Source organism: Struthio camelus, chromosome 18, assembly GCF_040807025.1.
Source record: "Struthio camelus isolate bStrCam1 chromosome 18, bStrCam1.hap1, whole genome shotgun sequence".
Lineage (NCBI taxonomy): Eukaryota > Metazoa > Chordata > Aves > Struthioniformes > Struthionidae > Struthio > Struthio camelus.
Genome location: NC_090959.1, coordinates 4,506,658 through 4,525,650, shown reverse-complemented (window position 1 = coordinate 4,525,650; position 18,993 = coordinate 4,506,658). Strand labels below are relative to the sequence as shown.

The window sequence follows — 18,993 nt, the reverse complement described above, 5'->3', positions numbered from 1 at the left end:
AGGAGTAAATCCTCCCTTCTCCCATGAATAGTGGTAAGGGGCTCCCAGTGTCGCCTTTCTCCCTGTTGTTGGGTGAAGGGGCTGGGGAGAAGTGTTGTAGGGTAGCAGAGATGTCACCTCATGCCTCATACCCCTGTCTGCCCTACAGGAGAATCTCAACAAGCTGATGACCAACCTGCGCTCCACTCAGCCCCACTTTGTCCGCTGCATCATCCCCAATGAGACAAAGACCCCAGGTATGCATGGACTGACATAGTACCCTGTCAGCTCCCTTGGGTGGCACCCATGTGCGGGAGTTGGCAAGGACGCCTGCCCAGCTCCTGCATCCACCTTCTCCCCAAACCTTTACTCTCAGCAATGCTTCTGCTGCTGACACCTGGCATCTCTGTATGGAAACCACTGTGACCCCTGCTAGTCTCCCCTACTGGGGAAAACGAAGTTTTTCCAGGCTCTCAGCTGTGCACTACCGCCTTGCACTTGTGTCTAACACTAGGCTGACTTCTGCCCTCCAGGGCCCAGGCTGAGGTGCTGGTGCTCAGCATAGGCCCACAGGACGGGTTAACACCTATGCTCTAAAAAGGCAGGCTGTTTGCAGAGTTCAGGCTCATGCTGCAGCTGTACTTCCCCTACCCCTGTGGGCTGGAGATCAGCTCCATCCCTCCTCTCACCTCTAGGAGCCATGGACGCTTTCCTGGTGCTGCACCAGCTGCGGTGTAACGGTGTTCTTGAAGGCATCCGCATCTGCCGTAAGGGATTCCCCAACAGGATCCTCTACGCAGACTTCAAGCAGCGGTAACACTCTCTTCTCCCAGCCCCAGCAGCCAGCATTTATTCTGGGCGGAAGCAGACTACCTGGGTTCTGCACCGCTCCCCGACTTATTCAGGGCTGGTCTGAATCAGCACAATATGCCCAGTGTGCAAGTGCTGTTCAGGATAGCTCTGTTGACTCTGCGGTAACAGTCATGGAGAGCGTGGTGCCAGCCATAGATAGTTTGGTGCATCAATAGAGGGCTGCTGGTGTTTAGGATGGCTGAATGCAGGGCTGGTGCAGGTGGATGGCGACAAGGCCCAGGTCCTCGGATCCTGGCTCTGACTTCCTTCTGCCCTTGGGATTCTTACTGTTCTCCAGGCTGACCCCATCCACCCACCTTGGGCTGGGCCTGGTCAGGAAAGCTGAGGCCATTGGCCCTCTCCTGGACAGTCCTCCTCATGTGCAGGGACTAAGGTCTGGCAGGGTTCCCTGAGGCCTGTTCTCAGGTAGAACCCATACTGCACCCTGGAGCTCCTGGTACATGCATAGCTACAGCCTGTGCTGCAGTTACATCCTTCCAGGGGTGACAGGCATGACCTACATACAGGGAAGATGGAGGAGCCATCACCTCTCTGCTGGGGTTCACTTGCATATTCTTGTCCCTCTGCTTTGTCCCTGCAGCTACCGTATCCTGAATCCAGCAGCCATCCCAGATGACAAGTTTGTGGACAGCAGAAAGGCCACAGAGAAGCTGCTGAGCTCCCTGGATCTTGACCACTCACAGTACAAGTTTGGTCATACCAAGGTGAGACCAGTTAGCTGCTGGTGCTTAGGCTGGAGATGCTCCCATTCCTGTGTCTATCTGCAACCCCCAGTTTGCTCTCCCTGCCTAGCCTACTCTCTGCTGGCTACAGCACTGCTGAAGCCCTATGCTCTGCTGGCTGAATGTGGCCCCTGAAGGGACTGAGGTGGGCAGGACACACAGGCCGGGAAGAAACAGGCCTGGGTAGGAGGTCACCACACCCTGATCTCATACTACCCAACACAGCAGGGTGAAGCCAGTCTGTGCTAGGGGCTGTGAGGCGATATGCACAGGGCAGGGAGATCTGCCGCCCAGCTGTGCCCATACCTTGTGTGGGTGAGTCTCAAACCTGTGCAGAGCCTGGGTTTGTGCCTGTGCAAGGCACCTGGATCTGCAGTGCATAGCCCTCACTGCTCTGTCTTTCCCAGCGGCCCAGGTACCTGCCTTAGGCCACTTGTAGCCCAGGCCAGTCTGACACGTCGTATCACCCCCAAGCTCTCTTCCCTCCCTGCCCTTGACTCTGCTCTCATTCCCTTGCCTGCAGGTGTTTTTCAAGGCTGGTTTGCTGGGCCTGTTGGAAGAGATGCGAGACGAGCGTCTGGCCAAAATCCTGACCATGCTGCAGGCCAGAATCCGTGGGCATCTTATGCGCATTGAGTATCAAAAGATCATCAGCAGGAGGTAGAGTTGTATGGGGGAGGCAGAACCTTGTGAATGCCCCTCCTCACTACTTCTGCCCATTTCAGGGAGTTTGGTGCTGGGAGTTTGTCTGTGGCTGGCAGTGGATAGGCATGGCCCTGTCCTGCAGGGATGGAGGCAGACCTGCAAGGAGTCTGACATGGGTCTGGCAGGAAGAGTCAATGTATCTGGGTGTGGAGAGCTTTTGGGTTCCACTGGAGGGATTCGATGGGATGCGGAGTAAGAAGGCCCAATTGCCAGGCCACACTGCTTATCCCACTGAGGCTATCACAGGGTGCAGATAATGTACCATTCACTCAACACACTGCCATTCATCCTCCTGCTGGAGAGGCAGAGTCATCTCCAGGCCTGCAGAAGCCAGGTCTCTGCTGCAGTGAGGATGGAAGGTGGGGAAATCTACACCCGTGATGATGCTGTGCTTGCATCCCTTCAGGGAAGCCCTTTATACCATCCAGTGGAATATCCGGGCTTTCAATGCTGTCAAGAACTGGTCCTGGATGAAGCTGTTCTTTAAGATCAAGCCTTTACTCAAGTCTGCTCAGACTGAGAAGGAAATGGCCACCATGAAGGAGGAGTTCCAGAAGCTAAAAGAGGCTCTGGAGAAGTCAGAGGCTAAGAGGAAAGAGCTGGAAGAGAAACAGGTCTCCATGATTCAGGAGAAGAATGACCTCGCTCTCCAGCTGCAGGCGGTGAGTGCCTCACCCACTTGTCAGGTGTAAAGGTACTGCAGCTGGCTGAGGGTCCATGAGTATAGCAAGGAGCAGAGAGTACAAGAGCCCTCCTTCAGCCCCCTGCAGTTCTGGGTGCTCCCTGCTGCTCTGATCTGTTTGAAGTGTGATGTTAGACCTCAGTGCAAACCTGAAGCTATGTTACAGACTTGCCTGCTCAGGGCTACCAAGGGAATTCATGCTCCTCTGGCTCTGGAAGGGGTGATCTTCTCAGACTGGAGTAGGAGGGGATGGGAATATTTGCTCTCTGAGCTGTAGTTAATCTATGGCATTTGTGTGCCAGGGAGCGTCAGTCTACTGTTTCCTGCCTCTGGAAGGATTTGGTTGCAATTAGCACTTTGGCCCTGGTTAGTGTTAGTTGCTCTTCCATGGCCCTTGGAATGGGCAGTGACTGGAGCTGTCTTTTGATGCACCTGAGCACCTTGGGCTTGTTCTGCCCCATCCGGGAGGAGAGCTCGAGCTCAGAGTCAGGACAGTGTGGCTGAGCACCTCCTGGCATGCTTTTGGGACGGTGGGTGAGCACTGTCTCTCTTGTTCCTGTCCCAGGAGCAAGACAACCTGGCAGATGCGGAGGAGCGCTGTGACCTGCTGATCAAGTCCAAGATCCAGCTGGAAGCCAAGGTGAAGGAGCTGACAGAGCGTCTGGAGGATGAGGAGGAGATGAACTCAGACCTCACAGCTAAGAAACGCAAGCTGGAGGATGAGTGCGCAGAGCTGAAGAAGGACATTGATGACCTAGAGATCACACTGGCCAAGGTGGAGAAGGAGAAGCATGCCACAGAGAACAAGGTAACTGCCTCTTCCTGCAGGGCCCAGCTATACTCCGCCCTGGATGCTGGCATTGCTCAGTGGCTTCAGCGCTTGTGGCAGCTCTTGGTGAGATACAGAAGAAAAATAAGGGAGACAAGGCTGCTGGTGTTGAGGAGCTGGGGCTGAGCAGAGTGTAAGTGTGGAGGTGTGGGAGAGGGCAAAACCCTCCAGTGTCCTGCAGCATTGCTTGTGGGCCTATTGGCAAAGGGTCTGTGCAATGGCAGATGGTCCTGGGGCAATGGCAAACCACCTGGTGGAGTACCTGGTCAAGGGGAGAAGGGTTGGCTGCTGCTGTGGTGGCAAGTTGCTGCTGATCATCGACTCCTGCTCTTCATAGGCCAGGCCACTGTATTAGCTTTGTGTCCCCTGTCTCAGAGAGCACGCACTCAATTTTTGACCTCACTGATCTAGGTTAAAAACTTAATTGAAGAGATGGCTGCTCTGGATGAGATCATTGCAAAGCTGACAAAAGAAAAGAAAGCGCTGCAAGAGGCCCATCAGCAGGCCTTGGATGACCTGCAGGCCGAGGAAGACAAAGTCAACACATTGACTAAAGCCAAAGTCAAACTGGAGCAGCAAGTGGATGATGTGAGTCACGGGCCAGTAGCAGTGAAGTAAGATAGCTTTGAGTCGCATGTGTCCTGGAGAGCCCAAATACAGGCCCTGAGTGGGATGTGGAGGGTAGAATCATTATCAGATCCCAGTTAAATACAGCTAGATGATGAATAACCAATTGAAAAACTGCCCCTGAACCAAGAGGTCATCCAGAGTACCCCATGAGGAATAGTCCTGGGTTGAGGGAATGGGATTGGAGACCAAATGGGGAACAGCTCTGGCTCTACAGGCAGGGTGAAGTTCCCACAGCAACGGGCATGGGAAAGGTCAGGGGCTACAGAAGGTCCTTTCCCTCCCTACCCTGTCTCCCTTCATTCTCTAGCTGGAAAGCTCTCTTGAACAAGAAAAGAAAATCCGCATGGACCTGGAGAGAGCAAAGCGGAAACTTGAAGGTGACCTGAAGTTAACACAAGAGTCTGTAATGGATCTGGAGAATGACAAACAGCAACTGGAGGAGAAACTTAAAAAGTGAGTGTGACGTGTACCTGGGCTGTGTCCTTACTCTGCCCAGCCGGTGCTCACCTCTAAACCAGATGGACGCATGGCTTCAGCGGAAGCTACTGGGACATGGCTGTGAGCACTGCTGGTGTGATCAGTCCAGGCAAAATAAGAGCTTAGTTTTGCTAGGCTTTATGCAGAAACGCTGCAGGAGTCTCTCTCCTGAGGAGCTTGTCAGCTCAATGGATTAACAGATCAAGGTGCTATAGAGCTTTCTCTGCATGTGGGGTTGGAGAGGAGAGACTTGCCTGGCAGAATCCTAATGCAGATCTGGGACCTTAGCCACAAGTGCAATCTTCGTCACTCATGTCTCATTCTAGTTGAGGGGTTGGCAAACAGCATCCAGAGACCTCACAGGGACAATCTCAGTCAGGTTGTCTGCAAGTCTGGTCACTCCAGGCCTGCCCCAGGGCAGTGCATGCACTACTCTGCAGCCCAGCTGGCTTTTTCCTGTGCGGGTTTATTTGCCCCCTGGACCTGGGTGATGCAGTGAAGGGAACAATCTTCCTCTGGCTTCAGGTGCTAGAGGGACTTGGTAGGACAGTGTTTGTCTGACCAGGGGCTCTGCCTTCTTTTTATGCAGGAAAGACTTTGAAATAAGTCAGCTGAATTCAAGGATTGAAGATGAGCAAGTTCTTGAGGCCCAATTGCAGAAGAAGATCAAGGAGCTCCAGGTACGGTGGGAAAAATTGTTCTCAAGGCCCAGGATTCCTAAATTTCCATCAGACGTAATGTGCTGGGGAAATCAAGATGGTCTGGCCCCTGTCTGAGTAGAGGTGTACCTCCTTGGCAGCAGGAAAATGAGGGAAAAACTGGCATTCTTAGTTCAAGAAAAACCCTCAGCCTAGATGGGGTGGACCGATAAATTCGGGAATGAACTAATGAGGTGAAGACTAGCACTAGCACGAAGAACACCTTCTAGGATGTAGTCCTTTGTCTAGACTAAGACCTTAGACCTAGTCCCCAAACTCTGCAAATCCAAATCTTGTATGCTGGGCTTCTCTCTAGCAAAGACAGACCCCCCCAAATCAGGCTACTGAATCAAGGGCCATCGATGTACTGAAGGGAAACTAGTATCAGCATGGATCCTGACAGCAGGGTCCACAGGAGATCAGAAACTGAACAAAAGAAGCTATGAGGGCATGCCTGCCTCCAATAAACCCGAAACAGCCCAAGCATTTGATCTGGGCTGGTGGCTTGTTGCTACCCAGAGTCAGAGGAGATACCTTGCTTCATGTGAGGGAGCCAAGATGCTGGAGCTTCATCCAGTGCTTGAAGCATCTGCTTCATTTGATCTTTGCCAGGCCCGGATTGAGGAGCTGGAGGAGGAGCTGGAGGCTGAGCGCACAGCCAGAGCCAAGGTGGAGAAGCAGCGGGCCGAAGTGTCGCGGGAGCTGGAGGAGCTAAGCGAGCGTCTGGAGGAAGCTGGTGGGGCAACGGCCACACAGCTGGAGATGAACAAGAAGCGGGAGGCAGAGTTCCTGAAGCTGCGGCGGGACCTGGAAGAGGCAACCCTGCAGCATGAGTCCACAGCAGCCGCCCTGCGGAAGAAGCATGCAGACAGTGTAGCGGAGCTGAGCGAGCAGATTGACAACCTGCAACGTGTCAAGCAGAAGCTAGAGAAGGAGAAGAGCGAGATGAAGATGGAGGTGGACGATCTGTCATCTAACATTGAATACCTCACAAAGAACAAGGTGGGTACTGGCTCTGTGTGGGACAGATTCAGTCCTTTCGTGTGCATGTGAGGCCCTGCAGCCATGACACTCCAGCATCATGGCGACTGGCTGCAGTGTGTTCTGCACAGCTATGTCTGTGGGATGTTGTCCTAGCTTTGCTGTCTACTTTGCCAGGGCTGAGTCCCTCTTTAGTGCATACTGCTGTATGGCAGTGCTTGCAGGTGCTAGTCCTAGTCCAGGCTGAAGCATCTAGGAAGACACTTCCCATGAGACAGGCAGCAGAGAGCTACTGTAGGGAGCTACTGTCAGCCTAGCAGGGACGTGAGAGCTCTGGCAGGCTCCTGCTTTCTGTCCTGCGTGCATATGGGATTAGCTGAACAGGAAAGACAGGTCCCAAGATGATGTGCGGTCACGGAGCCCCTCGTGGGAGAATGGCACTCTCTGGGCAGAGCTGGGTCTCATGTGGGCTTTGCTTGGTGTGTGCAGGCCAATGCTGAGAAGCTGTGCCGCACCTATGAGGACCAGCTGAGCGAAGCCAAGTCCAAGGTGGACGAGCTGCAGCGACAACTGGCTGATGTGAGCACGCAACGTGGCAGGCTGCAGACTGAGAATGGTAGGTGGAGGAGGCAGCCGGGGGACACATCGTTGCTCTGGGGCTGGTCTTGCACTGGGACATCTATGTCAGGGAGCAGTGGTTTAGCCATACAGACTGTCCTGCCTCTCGCATGGACAAATGACAGCAGAAGCTGCGATCAGGAGTGGAGGGGGAGCAAGATGTCTATGTTGTGCCTGTGCTCAGGCCTGGCAGAAGTGTCATATTGGCAAGGGGGAGAATCTCTGTGGTGATGCTGGTTTCACTGGTGCTGAGTTACATGCTGTGATCTCAAGCATCAGAAGAAGGGGACTCCTAGCTGCCATGCTCAGCCTTTAGCTGCTGGGGTGCAGCCTCTGTCTATGGATCCTGGCTTTCCTGGGTGGCTGTACAGATGGGGCTGCTGGAGTTTTCCACACGGCTCCTCTCAGCAGGATAAGTCTGGGCCATAGAGGTCACCTCCACTGGGCACTTTGTGACACAATTGAGCTCCCTGCTGCCAAACAGGAGGAAAAGAACCCATGGCCTCATTGTCTTTGGCCGCATCTGCTGTCCTAGTAAGCCTTCTGCACCGCATGGAACAGTCTTAGGGCTCAGGCCCCTCAAGCTTGGTCAAGGGAAGGATCACCTCTGCAAGGTCCCTCAGGTCCTTGGAGGGTGATAAGGGCTAGACAGAAGCTGTGGTGACTGTGCGGCTAGTGAGGGAGTAGCCCAGAGGGCCCGTGGTTGTGGGGATAGCCCAGCAAAATTCATGCTTGCGGGGTAGCTGTGAGTGATAACGATGCCCAGGGATCCTGGAACTGGGTAGTGATGCTGCAGTGAGCTGAAGGCCTCAAGCTCTGTGGGGGTGTGGGCTGTGATGAAGATCACAGCCCCTCCACCCCAACATAGCAATTTGACTCTCTCTGAACCCAGGGGAACTGAGTCGGCTGCTGGAGGAGAAGGAGTCCTTCATCAACCAGCTCAGCCGTGGCAAGACCTCATTCACACAGACCATTGAGGAGCTCAAGAGGCAGCTAGAAGAAGAGACTAAGGTGAGGCTGCTGGGACATGGCTGATCTCTGTGGCCCTGGAGGCGTTGCCCAAAAGGGAATAGCCCAGCAGAAGGATTGGGAACCCAGGCCCCAAGAGAAGGATGATCAGCTCTGTGGCCTCCTGGGGTCCACACACAGCAATGTGTGGCAGCTCTTCTGGGAAGGCCACGGTGAGGCCTGAGCTGCAGCATGGACTTGGCAGGGTAATGGGACCGGTGCTGAGCCGGATTCCTGTTAGCTTTCATGGCTGCATCCAGGCAGGACAGTCAGGCCCAGCAGCTCAGAGTGACAGTGATATCAGGGGATGGGACACTGTGTCCCACCATGGCAGTGGCCCAGCAACTTGCGCTGAAGAGATGGGACGTGCCCTGCACATAGGAGACCCAAGAGCAGCCTTTGGCCCAGAAAAAGCAGGAGTTCTTCCCCCTGCAGGCGCTGGACTATAGCTAGCGTCCGGGAGCCTGCTGCAAGCTGCTCCTCTCATGAGCTCTCCCTTCTTCAGAGCAAGAACGCCCTCGCTCATGCCCTGCAAGCCTCCCGGCATGACTGCGACCTGTTGCGGGAGCAGTATGAGGAGGAGGTAGAAGCCAAGAGTGAGCTCCAGAGGAGCCTATCCAAAGCCAATGCAGAAGTGGCCCAATGGAGAACTAAGTATGAGACGGATGCCATCCAAAGGACGGAAGAGCTTGAGGAAGCCAAGTGAGTCTCATGCCATGTGGCACAGGAGCCTGTTCCCTGCAGGTGGCCAGTCCCCATTCAAAGATGGGGCTTTCCCAGACCCCAGAGTCAGGCTGCAGTTCTCTGTCCAGACCTGACCCTGAGGGAGGGCCTTACCAGGATGTTTGAGCAGATCATGGCCTTCCATGCTCAGAGCAACAGGTGGGATGATACTTGGGCTGGGTGTACTCACCCCTTGCTGTCACTGGCAGGAAGAAGCTGGCCATCCGGCTGCAGGAGGCAGAGGAGGCAGTGGAGGCTGCTCATGCTAAGTGCTCCTCACTGGAAAAGACCAAGCACCGGCTACAGACAGAGATTGAGGACCTCTCGGTGGACCTGGAGCGAGCCAACTCAGCCTGCGCCGCCCTGGACAAGAAGCAGCGCAACTTTGACAGGGTCTTGGCTGAGTGGAAGCAGAAGTACGAGGAGACCCAGGCAGAGCTGGAAGCATCACAGAAGGAGTCGCGTAGCCTGAGCACAGAGCTCTTCAAGCTAAAGAATGCCTACGAGGAGTCCCTGGACAACCTGGAGACCCTCAAGAGGGAGAACAAGAACCTGCAGGGTAGGACTAGGCTCATGCTCTCCCCTCAGACTGCTGGCTCCCTGGGGCCCTTCTTCTGTGGGCAGCATGTAGCTTCCTTGTCCTCAGCCAAGATGTGTAGTGGGCTAGGTATACCTCTGGGTGGGGAGCTGACCTCACTTCTCAGCCAAGCCTAGCCCCATTTCCTCACCGCCTGGGCTGCGGGGCCCTGTGTCCCTCCAGGAAGCCAGTATAAGTCCCGCCCTGTTGATGGGAGGGGACTCCAGGCAGGAGGTCGGTGTCATCCTGGCTGCTGTTGTAAAATGTGTTTTGCTGCCAGAAGGGCCATGGCTGTGACATATCACTTGAGAGTGTTGCTTTTGGAGAAGCAGGTCTCCATGGCTCCTTATGGCTCTCCTGTGATCTTCCCCCATGCCCTGCCCAGGCTGCAGCAAGGTCTCCCAGCAAGGGGGACTGGTGCCCATTCCGTCAGCTCAATCTCAACACCTGGATGTCTGCCCTCCAGTGGACTAGGGATGACATAGGCTCAGCCTGGGCTGGTGGGAATGGGGAAGTTTCCTGTGTGGGGTTGGCCTTGCAACTCAGTCCTCACTCAGTGCCCTTCTGCTCATTCCAGAGGAAATTGCTGATCTGACTGACCAGATCAGTCTGAGTGGCAAAACTATCCACGAGCTGGAGAAGCTGAAGAAGGCCCTGGAGAGTGAGAAGAGTGATATACAGGCGGCACTGGAGGAGGCTGAGGTGGGTGTGCCGTTTCCCGCCAATTCTTGCATGCACCTGCTGCCCCCTGAGAGCCGCCTCACCTACCTTGCAGCTCCAGGCAGGGTGGTTTGGGGCAGGTGATCCTTGCAGCATGACAGCCCCGAGTGACAGGCTGCAACCAGCACATGGGGGAATTCTTGGTTCCCACTCATGAGTGTTGTGCAACCCCTAGCAAGTCACTGAGGTGGGCTCCTGACTCCCCATGCTCCCCACAGTTCTAGGCAGGGATGTGAGGCCAGGCTAGGGTGGCTGGGGAGACCTTCCTACAGGCTCCATTCACATAGGGATGCTGCTATCTCTAGGGGGCCCTGGAGCATGAAGAGAGCAAGACGCTGCGTATCCAGCTGGAGCTGAACCAGATCAAGGCTGACGTGGATAGGAAGCTGGCGGAGAAGGACGAGGAGTTTGAGAACCTGAGGTGTGTGGGAAGAGGAGACAGGTTAAGCTATTACTGCAGGGGTGGAGCTGGCGCGACACCCATGATGGGACAATTGGCGCTGGCTGTGGCTTCCCTAGGCCACGTGCTTGCATCAGGATAGGGCTGACACGCTGTCACACAATGCCTCCCGCAGGCGAAACCACCAGCGCGCCATGGACTCCATGCAGGCCACCCTGGATGCGGAGGCTCGGGCTAAGAATGAGGCTATCAGGCTGAGAAAGAAGATGGAGGGGGACCTGAATGAGATGGAGATCCAGCTAAGCCATGCCAACCGCCAGGCGGCTGAGTTCCAGAAGCTGGGCCGCCAGCTCCAGTCCCAGATTAAGGTTGGACAGCTATGGTTGGGTGCTGCCCCAGCTGCCAGTCCTGGCTTGGGGGCCATCCCCTTCTCCTTTCCTTCCCCATTGACCCTGCACTGCCCGGCAGGACCTGCAAATTGAGCTGGACGACACCCAGCGCCACAACGATGACCTGAAGGAGCAGGCAGCCGCACTGGAGCGACGCAACAACCTGCTGCTGGCGGAGGTGGAGGAGCTGCGGGCAGCCCTGGAGCAGGCCGAGAGGAGCAGGAAGTTGGCAGAGCAGGAGCTGTTGGAGGCCACGGAGAGGGTCAACCTACTTCACTCACAGGTGAGGGGGCCTGTTATCAGCCTGCTGGGACTTGGCACTCTGTTGGCCCGTGGATGGGCTGAGGCACCTGGGAGCCTGTCTGGCTTTGGGCCACCATCCAAGGCGTACAGCCAGTCCCTGTGCCACTTCCCCATTCTCCCTCTGCAGAACACAGGCCTGATCAACCAAAAGAAGAAGCTGGAGACCGACATCTCGCAACTGAGCAGCGAGGTGGAGGATGCAGTGCAGGAGTGCCGCAATGCTGAAGAGAAGGCGAAGAAGGCCATCACAGATGTAAGAGCATGGTAGAGACTGTGCTACATGGCTAGGCAAAGGTGCCCAGCGTCCTGCGGTGCTGGCAGCAGGGAGGAGAGGGGAGGGTCTTGCAGATCCCCTGTGGGGCCCCTGTATCTTTTGGGGCTGCCTGGCCTAGGTGATGTCGGTATGCCCTTGGCCCTGCAGGCTGCCATGATGGCAGAAGAGCTGAAGAAGGAGCAGGACACGAGCGCACACTTGGAGCGGATGAAGAAGAACATGGAGCAGACCATCAAGGACCTGCAGATGCGCCTGGATGAAGCAGAGCAGATTGCTCTCAAGGGGGGCAAGAAGCAGATCCAGAAGCTGGAGGCCAGGGTGAGGCGGCAAGGGCAGGCCACCAGCAGTGCCCACACAGGAGCTGGCTCCTGGCACTGCCTCAGCTTGCATGCTCTTCAGCCTGGCGTGGTACCAAACTTTGCAGGGCACAGGCATGGCCCCCATCCCTCTCTGTGGGCCAGCTGGTGTCACACGGTGGGCCGTAGGCAGTGAGGGGCAGCCCCTGAGGACCTGAGAGCTTGGGCCTGGATTCAAGCCATTGTCTGGGATGGCTCAGCCACTGCTGGGGCGCCTCTGAGCTGGAAAATTGGCTTGACCCTGAGTAGGGCTGGGTGCTGGCGCCATCTCGTCAGCCCAGCCCGGCTGTGGCACTGAGGAAGCAGGGCACTGACCTGGCCTCTCGCCATGCGCAGGTACGTGAACTGGAGGGGGAGCTGGATATGGAGCAGAAGAAGATGGCCGAAGCCCAGAAGGGCATTCGCAAGTATGAGCGGAGGATCAAGGAGCTGAGCTACCAGGTATGGTGGCACTGACACAGCCCTCTCCCAGCAGGACTCGGGGCCTAGCATCCGCCTCACTAAGCGCCCCCCCCCCCCCCCCCCCCCGAAACGTGCTCAGACCCTTGCCCTCTCCAGTGTACCACCAGTCCACAGGGTCCCATCTCTGAGGCCAGCACAGCAGTATTTTGTTCTGGGCCCTGTGCTGGCACAGAAAGGAGGGGGATGCCTAGTCCCTGGCATCTGCCACCTGCTGCTGTGTCCCTCTGCCCCTTCAGGGGCACGGCCTCAGCTGGGTGCTGGGACACAAGGAGGGAGCTGGGGGACCGTCCATGGGACATGGGGCTGGTGGCTGACATCAGTGGAGTGGCCCTGCCGCCACTGTGATTCTTGTAGACGTGTTAGGGCAGCAGGAGTCTGAGCAGGGCCGCGAGGTCTTGCAGCAGCCACCAGGGCTCCTGCTAACCAGGCTGGTGGGCCCTTCCAGGGTGAGGAAGACCGGAAGAACCTGACACGGATGCAGGACCTGATTGACAAGCTGCAGAGCAAGGTCAAGAGCTATAAGCGCCAGTTTGAGGAGGCGGTAAGTGTTAGTCGCCACCACAGGTCTGGTCTTTTCTGGGGCTGCTTGGGCAATCCCTGTGGGCACCCCACAGTGCCCAGCTGGGTGAGCTAAAGGGGAAAGGGGCCTGCCCAGGTCCAGTGTGGGGAACTCAGGGCCAAGGGGCTGAGCTGTGCCTCATGCACACCCAGCTCGCCCCTCACCCTGCCCTGTTTGCCCCCTCCCTCAGGAGCAGCAAGCCAACTCCAACCTGGTGAAGTACCGCAAGGTGCAGCACGAGCTGGATGATGCGGAGGAGCGGGCTGACATCGCCGAGACACAGGTCAACAAGCTGCGTGCCCGCACCAGGGAGGTCATCACCTCCAAGGTAAGGCAGGGCTCCCCAAGACCACCCAGCTGCAGGGAGGGGAAAGTAGGGCAAGGGCTTGCTTTTGTCCAGCCAGGCACAGGGCTTGAGTGGCTAGACAGGCCCAGGCTATACCTAGCCTGGCACTACCGCAGTAGTGCCAGCCAGACCTGAATGGTGGCTGAGCACTACCTCCCAGCCCAGCATCTCACCTTATGCCTTTATTTTTTGCCAGCACGAGGAGTAGAAGCATGGACCTGTGCCCAGTCCTGTCCCTCATCCGCCTGCTGTACTTTGGAGGCAAACGGCTGCAACAGTCACTGCCAGCTTTGCACTGAGTGAATAAATGTAGCGCTCTACCGGGAAAGGCTCCTTTGTGTCTGTGATGGGGTAATACCAGCCTTGCCTTGGGCTCTGCTGCAGTAGTGTAATGGAGACCTGGGGAGGCAAGGTGGGAGCTTTAGGGATGCCCTTCACCCCTAGGCAAGGACAGGAGAGGGGCATTGGCCTCCCCTGGCACCAAGGAATCGGAGCTGCTGCCAGCGCTGGGCAACTTGCAGTGGAGCTCCAAGCTTGGCCAAGAGCAGTTTTTTCCTTCTCCCTTGCTCACGCACTGGTTCAGCTCTGGGGAAAGAGCCCTTTCCTCACCCTTCCTCCAAGAATCCTTCAGCACACTCAGCTTACTGAGAGGTGAGGCAAGGCATGGGGATGAGCAGGGAGGGCAGAACAAACCTCACTCAAATCATTAGCCAAGGTGAGAACGTGAACAATCCTAAGTGCATTCCTGTAGGGCAGAGGGAAGCTCATTACAGCTTTGGGAAAGGCACTACAAAGAAAGACATTCCACTTACTTCTTTAAAATAGATTTCTTTAATAAGTTTCCATTTAATACGTTTATTTGCAGTTAGTAAATTGGCATTAATCTGGGCAGCACAAACCTCAGCAATCCATGGGGATAGTGCAGACTTCCAGAAGTAGTTGTTAGTCTCAGGGGTCTCCCCTCCATCCCCCCCCCGCCCTCCCCAACCCTTCCAGCACTTGACCTGCTGAAGCTTCCACTAAGTCAGCAACCAGGTCAGTGAGCACTCCCTGGCACTGCACCGGACACTTCTTCCCTCTGCTCTCCATAAATAAGAAAAAAACAAGGATGAAAGCCTGAATCGTCTCGTCCCTCTCAAGAAAAAGTCTTGAGGCATCTGGCATGGACAGACAAGCTCACAGGAGACTGGCTCCCAGCTGAAGTTTGCCAGCAGCCCTCCCCTTGCCTGCTGCAGTGGCAGCAAGCAGAACCTTTCTGCTGGAGACCAGAGCGCTCTCTCCTGGAGGAGTCACTGCGGGTTTCCTTTCTGTGCACTCTTCTGAAGGCAGCCAGCTTAGCCTCCTGCAAAACCCTGAAGGTGAAAGCAAAGCCAAGCTGCCGCTAGTAGGCAAGGACCCAAAACATACAAAGACATATAAATTACTGTGCTCCCACTCTGGGGAGGAGGGCTTCACAAGCTAGAAGGCAAACTGGGATTATTTCAGCTCAGCCATACGCAGGCCAATAGCCAAGAAGAAATGCAGCTTGGCACCTAACTGTAAGTTACATAAATACAGAGATGTAAATGAGATTCTGCAGGTTTATAGCAGCAATCATTGGATGCACCAATTAACTAGACTATGGAAAAGGCATCCCTTAACTTAAAAGCCTTTTAATTTGAAGCATTTATTTTAAGTGTACATCTATTACAGTTAAGAAGAAGCAAAGATACACCAAAAACACAAATACCCAAGAACAAAAAAAGTACAGATGAGAAAGAAATTAGCTGGGGGGAGAGGGGGGCAGAGTGGGGGGGTGACCTGGTGAAGAACAGAGAGTTGCAGCTGCCATAGCAAAGAGTTCCCCGACACAAGGACTGAGACCAGAGTAACATCACTGGAGCTGGCCAAAGGCTACCGGAGGAATTCAGCCCTCCAGGGAGGTTCCCCAGGAGTTCCTGCAAGATTCCAGGTTTATGTACAAGCTCAGCATCTCTGACCACCCTGCAAGCAAAGTACTGACTGTAAGTCTGCAGCAGGACACAGAAGTAAAAGAAAAGCTAGAGAAGAAGGGTGACTTTTAGAGAGCAAATCCTGCACTAGGGGCTGGAAGCCAGGCCCCAGCACAGAGATCCTCAGAATGGCTTTCACTCTGCTGGCAAAGATTAGGGACAAAATGCTACAGCTCAGGGATACCCGCACCACCCTTCCCTGCCTCCAGCTCCTGGAGAGATGTGCAAATTGTCTCATCAACTAAGTTAAAAAACGTGTAATTCAGATGCATGTCTGAAAGGAAAACGGCTTCTTTTAGCTGGAGCTGCTAGATGCATACGATTTGACTTAAATGCAGTGGCTCAGGACTTCAGACTATTTCATTCCTGGGAATGTGACTGTCTCGGAGTAACATAATTAACACTGGTGAGTAGGCAGGGCATGTTCAGGTTTGGCAATTGGGACTCTGCCCAAACCTGCTCCCCGCTTCCCCAACACATCCTACAAAGTTACTTTCAACTAGGAGTGTTTATTCCCAGCATTTAACACATTCCGATTAAAACAAATCGAGGAAAAACTGACATCTCCAATAAATATTGCACTTCAAGATTAATGTGTGTGTGTTGATACTAAGAACTGAAAGCAGAGACGGATATAAGACTTCCAGGCATAGCAGGTTAGCATCAAGAGCAATGGTCCTGAAAAGGATTTTAAAATCAGATTAGTTACCCAAGAAGGGACAAGCCGCAAGTTTTAAAAAAATTAGTACATTTTAATGCTAGTGCTCCATGAAAAAGCCAACCCCTGTTGCAATTCCACCACTGCTGAAACGTCTCTGTTCTCCGCAGCATTGTAAAAACACCTTCAGACAGGAAGGATCTGCAGGAAAGACAGCAGGAGCAGAGGTGCTCTCCTAACACACGAACAGACAAAGGCCCAACAGATTTAGTACCAAATGATCCAAAAGTAGATGGTAAAGAGGTGACTGGAGCTAGGGCTCTCAGGAATTAAAAGCACACGCACACACACTCACTCTAACCAACCCTAAACCCCTGATTCCAAACCCCAACAGAAGAGTTAAACCTGAAGGGAGTCCTCTTGGTGGCTCTGCGTGTGGCTGGTGTGTTGGGGTCCCAGTCAGATTGGCTCCTTGGACCTCACATTTGGAGGGCAATTTCTGTGCTTTTTGATTTGCTAATTCTGGTAGCCAGGAAAAAGAACCGCAACCAAACTGGCACATACAGGATATTCTCATCTGTCATCAAAAAGGACTCCAACCAGCTACATTTGACTGGAAGAGGAGGAAAAAAAAAAAAAAGGCTGGTTTTTTTGCAGGTGCTTATTTTTATCCCAGAACAAATGGAAGATACATCCCTGAATGTGTTGCCCAGAGAGCTGTCAAAAGTCTCCTCTGTTAGAGATCAGAGATGGGGACTGGGAAGGGGGCCGGGGTTTTAACAATGCAGTAACGCTCCATGGTTCCAAGCTGCACACGCACACACACACTACACAGCGTATCCCTGAAAATCCACGGTCTGCGAGGTACCCTCCAAGCGCTGTCCATCAGAAACCAGAGTGAAGAATTACTCCTCAGAAAAGTCTCTGTCAATGTCCATATATGCCTCATCGATGTAGCTAACTATGGCACAGGGGGATGTCCGGTCCGGACTGAGCAGTATAGATACAGTCTCTTTCCAGTAGGTAAAACTAATACATGAGCTCTGTGGAAAGAGGGGAAGAGACTGGTTAGCAGGGTCTGCAGGCACCAACACGCATTAGAGCAGACATCTCAGATGCAGAGAAAACTGAAAATCACTTCCTATCTAGCCTGATTTCCTCAGCCACACACTTCAACCTCTGATTCACCATTGAGGCCATCCTGCTCAGAGGTGCGGAGCAGGAGAGGTGGACGTTGAACCAACTATCCCAGGCAATACTAATTCTACTGTTCCTACTATGACCTCTAGCACGTTGGTTCTACTAGCAGAGCAGCATTAGAGATGGTATTTAAGGACACTGGATACCTCTCGCAACCAGGGAAAGGAAAACAGCAGCATGGAGAACTCCCCAGAAGACAGTACATCCCACATCCCCATGCAAGCACATTGCTGGAGTGGGATGTTGAGCTACAGACACCCGCACAACCAGCAGGTCAGTCACCTGTCTGTGCCTCAGGCAGGTGCCTGAATCATGGCTTGGATAATTTGGAAAAACTAAACAGAAAGAGTGGACCTTGACTGCATCCTAGTGAAAAATAAACGTAGGGGGAAAGCGAGGTTAAGATGCAAGACAGAAGTCTACTTTACAAGAGACCCAAGATCCACCCAAACAAAAGCGCCATGAAGGAGGCTTCACAGCAGCGCTACAGGCCAAACTGCTCTCTCCCGGAAGGACAAAGGAGATGCAGAGATGCAAGGTGGCTGCTAGTTCAGGGAGCAGAAGGCGCTGAAGCTCATGTGCTCAGCCGCATAGAAGGAGGTAAGAAGCCTCCTGCCTTCCTTGGGACCTTTAAGAGCAATTCTATACAGGCTCCCCAAAAAGATGATCAGCTTCCTTGCATGGTCACCTCCATCTCTGACCTGCTCGTCTGAGAGACCTGAACCATACATCTGCCTTGTGCTACTGTGACTGCATGCACCAGGGACCTGACTGATAAAACGGTGTGAAAAGCACTTCAGAAAATTACACTGGGGAGGCTGAACTTGCTCCTTTCTTTCCCTTCACATCTCATTCCCATTATTGCTAGGTGACTAATACACAGACGATTATGATTTTTCTTACTGTGTTTAAGAGGCTCACATACATTTTCTAAGCAGGTGCTGTCTTTGTCCTTGTTGAGGTAATGCTGTTGCCAGAATCGCAGGAGACTGTGGAAGTTGTTCAGGATGAAGCCTGGGTATTTTTCTGTGTATTCCATCTGTTGCAAAGTGCGCAGATAAAAAGGTAGCTTTTCTTTCCTTCTGGCCAGCATTAAGATAACTAAACTTGTGTTCAAACAACTGACATTTTCCTAAAAGTAAAAATAACACAGTATGGTCAAAGAACAAAAATTTGAGATATTGATTGTATAGATGACCTTCAAAATGCCTTCAAGGCAAGCATGCAGAGGAAGTTCTATCTGTAACACAAAAAAGGGACATTGGTCTCTTGAAGAGAAGCCAAGATTCCTCCCTACTCCCAGCCCAGCTCATCAGTACACAATATCAGCAAGGAATCAGCGAAATTATCGTCAGCTCTTTACCTGTGTAAGTGTCTGTACATGAATAATATTAATGAGACGGAAAAGAAAGGACATTCTCATGGACATCTGGGACATATACGATAGCAGGCGGCACTCTGACAGGACTTCTGCAACTGCAGCAAGAGGAAAAAGAGAATCATCAGGTGCTTAAGCTTTAGATACATTGATATGAGTGTTGCAGCTGTAAGAACTGCTGCTTAGACCACAGAAACAAACATAAAGGGGGTATTTCTCTGTCTCCAAACAACAATTTTCAAAGTCCAGGCTTAAAATAACCACTGTCACTACCAAACACACACACCACTCCTTATTCTTTACCTTTAGCATCAGACTGATTCTCAAATCGGTCCAGGGACAACGTAATGCAGCGAACCAACATGTTTGAGTCAACCAATGAACTGTTGATCTGATTCAAAAATGTCTGGAACTAAAGAGAAATACTTTTTTAGTGTTGCATTTGCCCCAAAGAG

General features: G+C 53.5%; 2 protein-coding genes across 3 annotated transcripts in view; one reads left to right on the top strand and one right to left on the bottom strand.

Moving 5' to 3' along the window:
* Positions 1-13,630, top strand: part of MYH7B (myosin heavy chain 7B) — a 46,358-nt gene extending 32,728 nt beyond the window's left edge. The window contains exons 20-43 of the mRNA XM_009678463.2: positions 149-236; positions 675-792; positions 1,433-1,556; positions 2,098-2,234; positions 2,686-2,941; positions 3,527-3,769; positions 4,202-4,378; positions 4,728-4,873; positions 5,487-5,577; positions 6,208-6,597; positions 7,066-7,192; positions 8,087-8,205; positions 8,708-8,904; positions 9,135-9,484; positions 10,080-10,204; positions 10,528-10,643; positions 10,798-10,990; positions 11,091-11,294; positions 11,442-11,567; positions 11,736-11,906; positions 12,281-12,385; positions 12,852-12,947; positions 13,156-13,293; positions 13,508-13,630. Coding sequence (XP_009676758.1) covers positions 149-236; positions 675-792; positions 1,433-1,556; positions 2,098-2,234; positions 2,686-2,941; positions 3,527-3,769; positions 4,202-4,378; positions 4,728-4,873; positions 5,487-5,577; positions 6,208-6,597; positions 7,066-7,192; positions 8,087-8,205; positions 8,708-8,904; positions 9,135-9,484; positions 10,080-10,204; positions 10,528-10,643; positions 10,798-10,990; positions 11,091-11,294; positions 11,442-11,567; positions 11,736-11,906; positions 12,281-12,385; positions 12,852-12,947; positions 13,156-13,293; positions 13,508-13,519 — 3,849 coding nt within the window. The 3' untranslated portion in view covers positions 13,520-13,630. The remainder of the gene's footprint in view (positions 1-148; positions 237-674; positions 793-1,432; positions 1,557-2,097; positions 2,235-2,685; positions 2,942-3,526; positions 3,770-4,201; positions 4,379-4,727; positions 4,874-5,486; positions 5,578-6,207; positions 6,598-7,065; positions 7,193-8,086; positions 8,206-8,707; positions 8,905-9,134; positions 9,485-10,079; positions 10,205-10,527; positions 10,644-10,797; positions 10,991-11,090; positions 11,295-11,441; positions 11,568-11,735; positions 11,907-12,280; positions 12,386-12,851; positions 12,948-13,155; positions 13,294-13,507) is intronic.
* Positions 13,631-14,961: 1,331 nt separating this feature from the next.
* TRPC4AP (transient receptor potential cation channel subfamily C member 4 associated protein) overlaps positions 14,962-18,993 on the bottom strand; it is a 40,594-nt gene continuing 36,562 nt past the window's right edge. For both annotated transcript variants that reach the window (XM_009678460.2, XM_068913072.1), the window contains exons 16-19: positions 18,842-18,950; positions 18,524-18,636; positions 18,086-18,292; positions 14,962-17,003 (exon numbers count right to left, since the gene is read on the bottom strand). In XM_009678460.2, the coding sequence (XP_009676755.1) occupies positions 16,866-17,003; positions 18,086-18,292; positions 18,524-18,636; positions 18,842-18,950 (567 nt within the window). In that variant the 3' untranslated portion in view covers positions 14,962-16,865. The remainder of the gene's footprint in view (positions 17,004-18,085; positions 18,293-18,523; positions 18,637-18,841; positions 18,951-18,993) is intronic.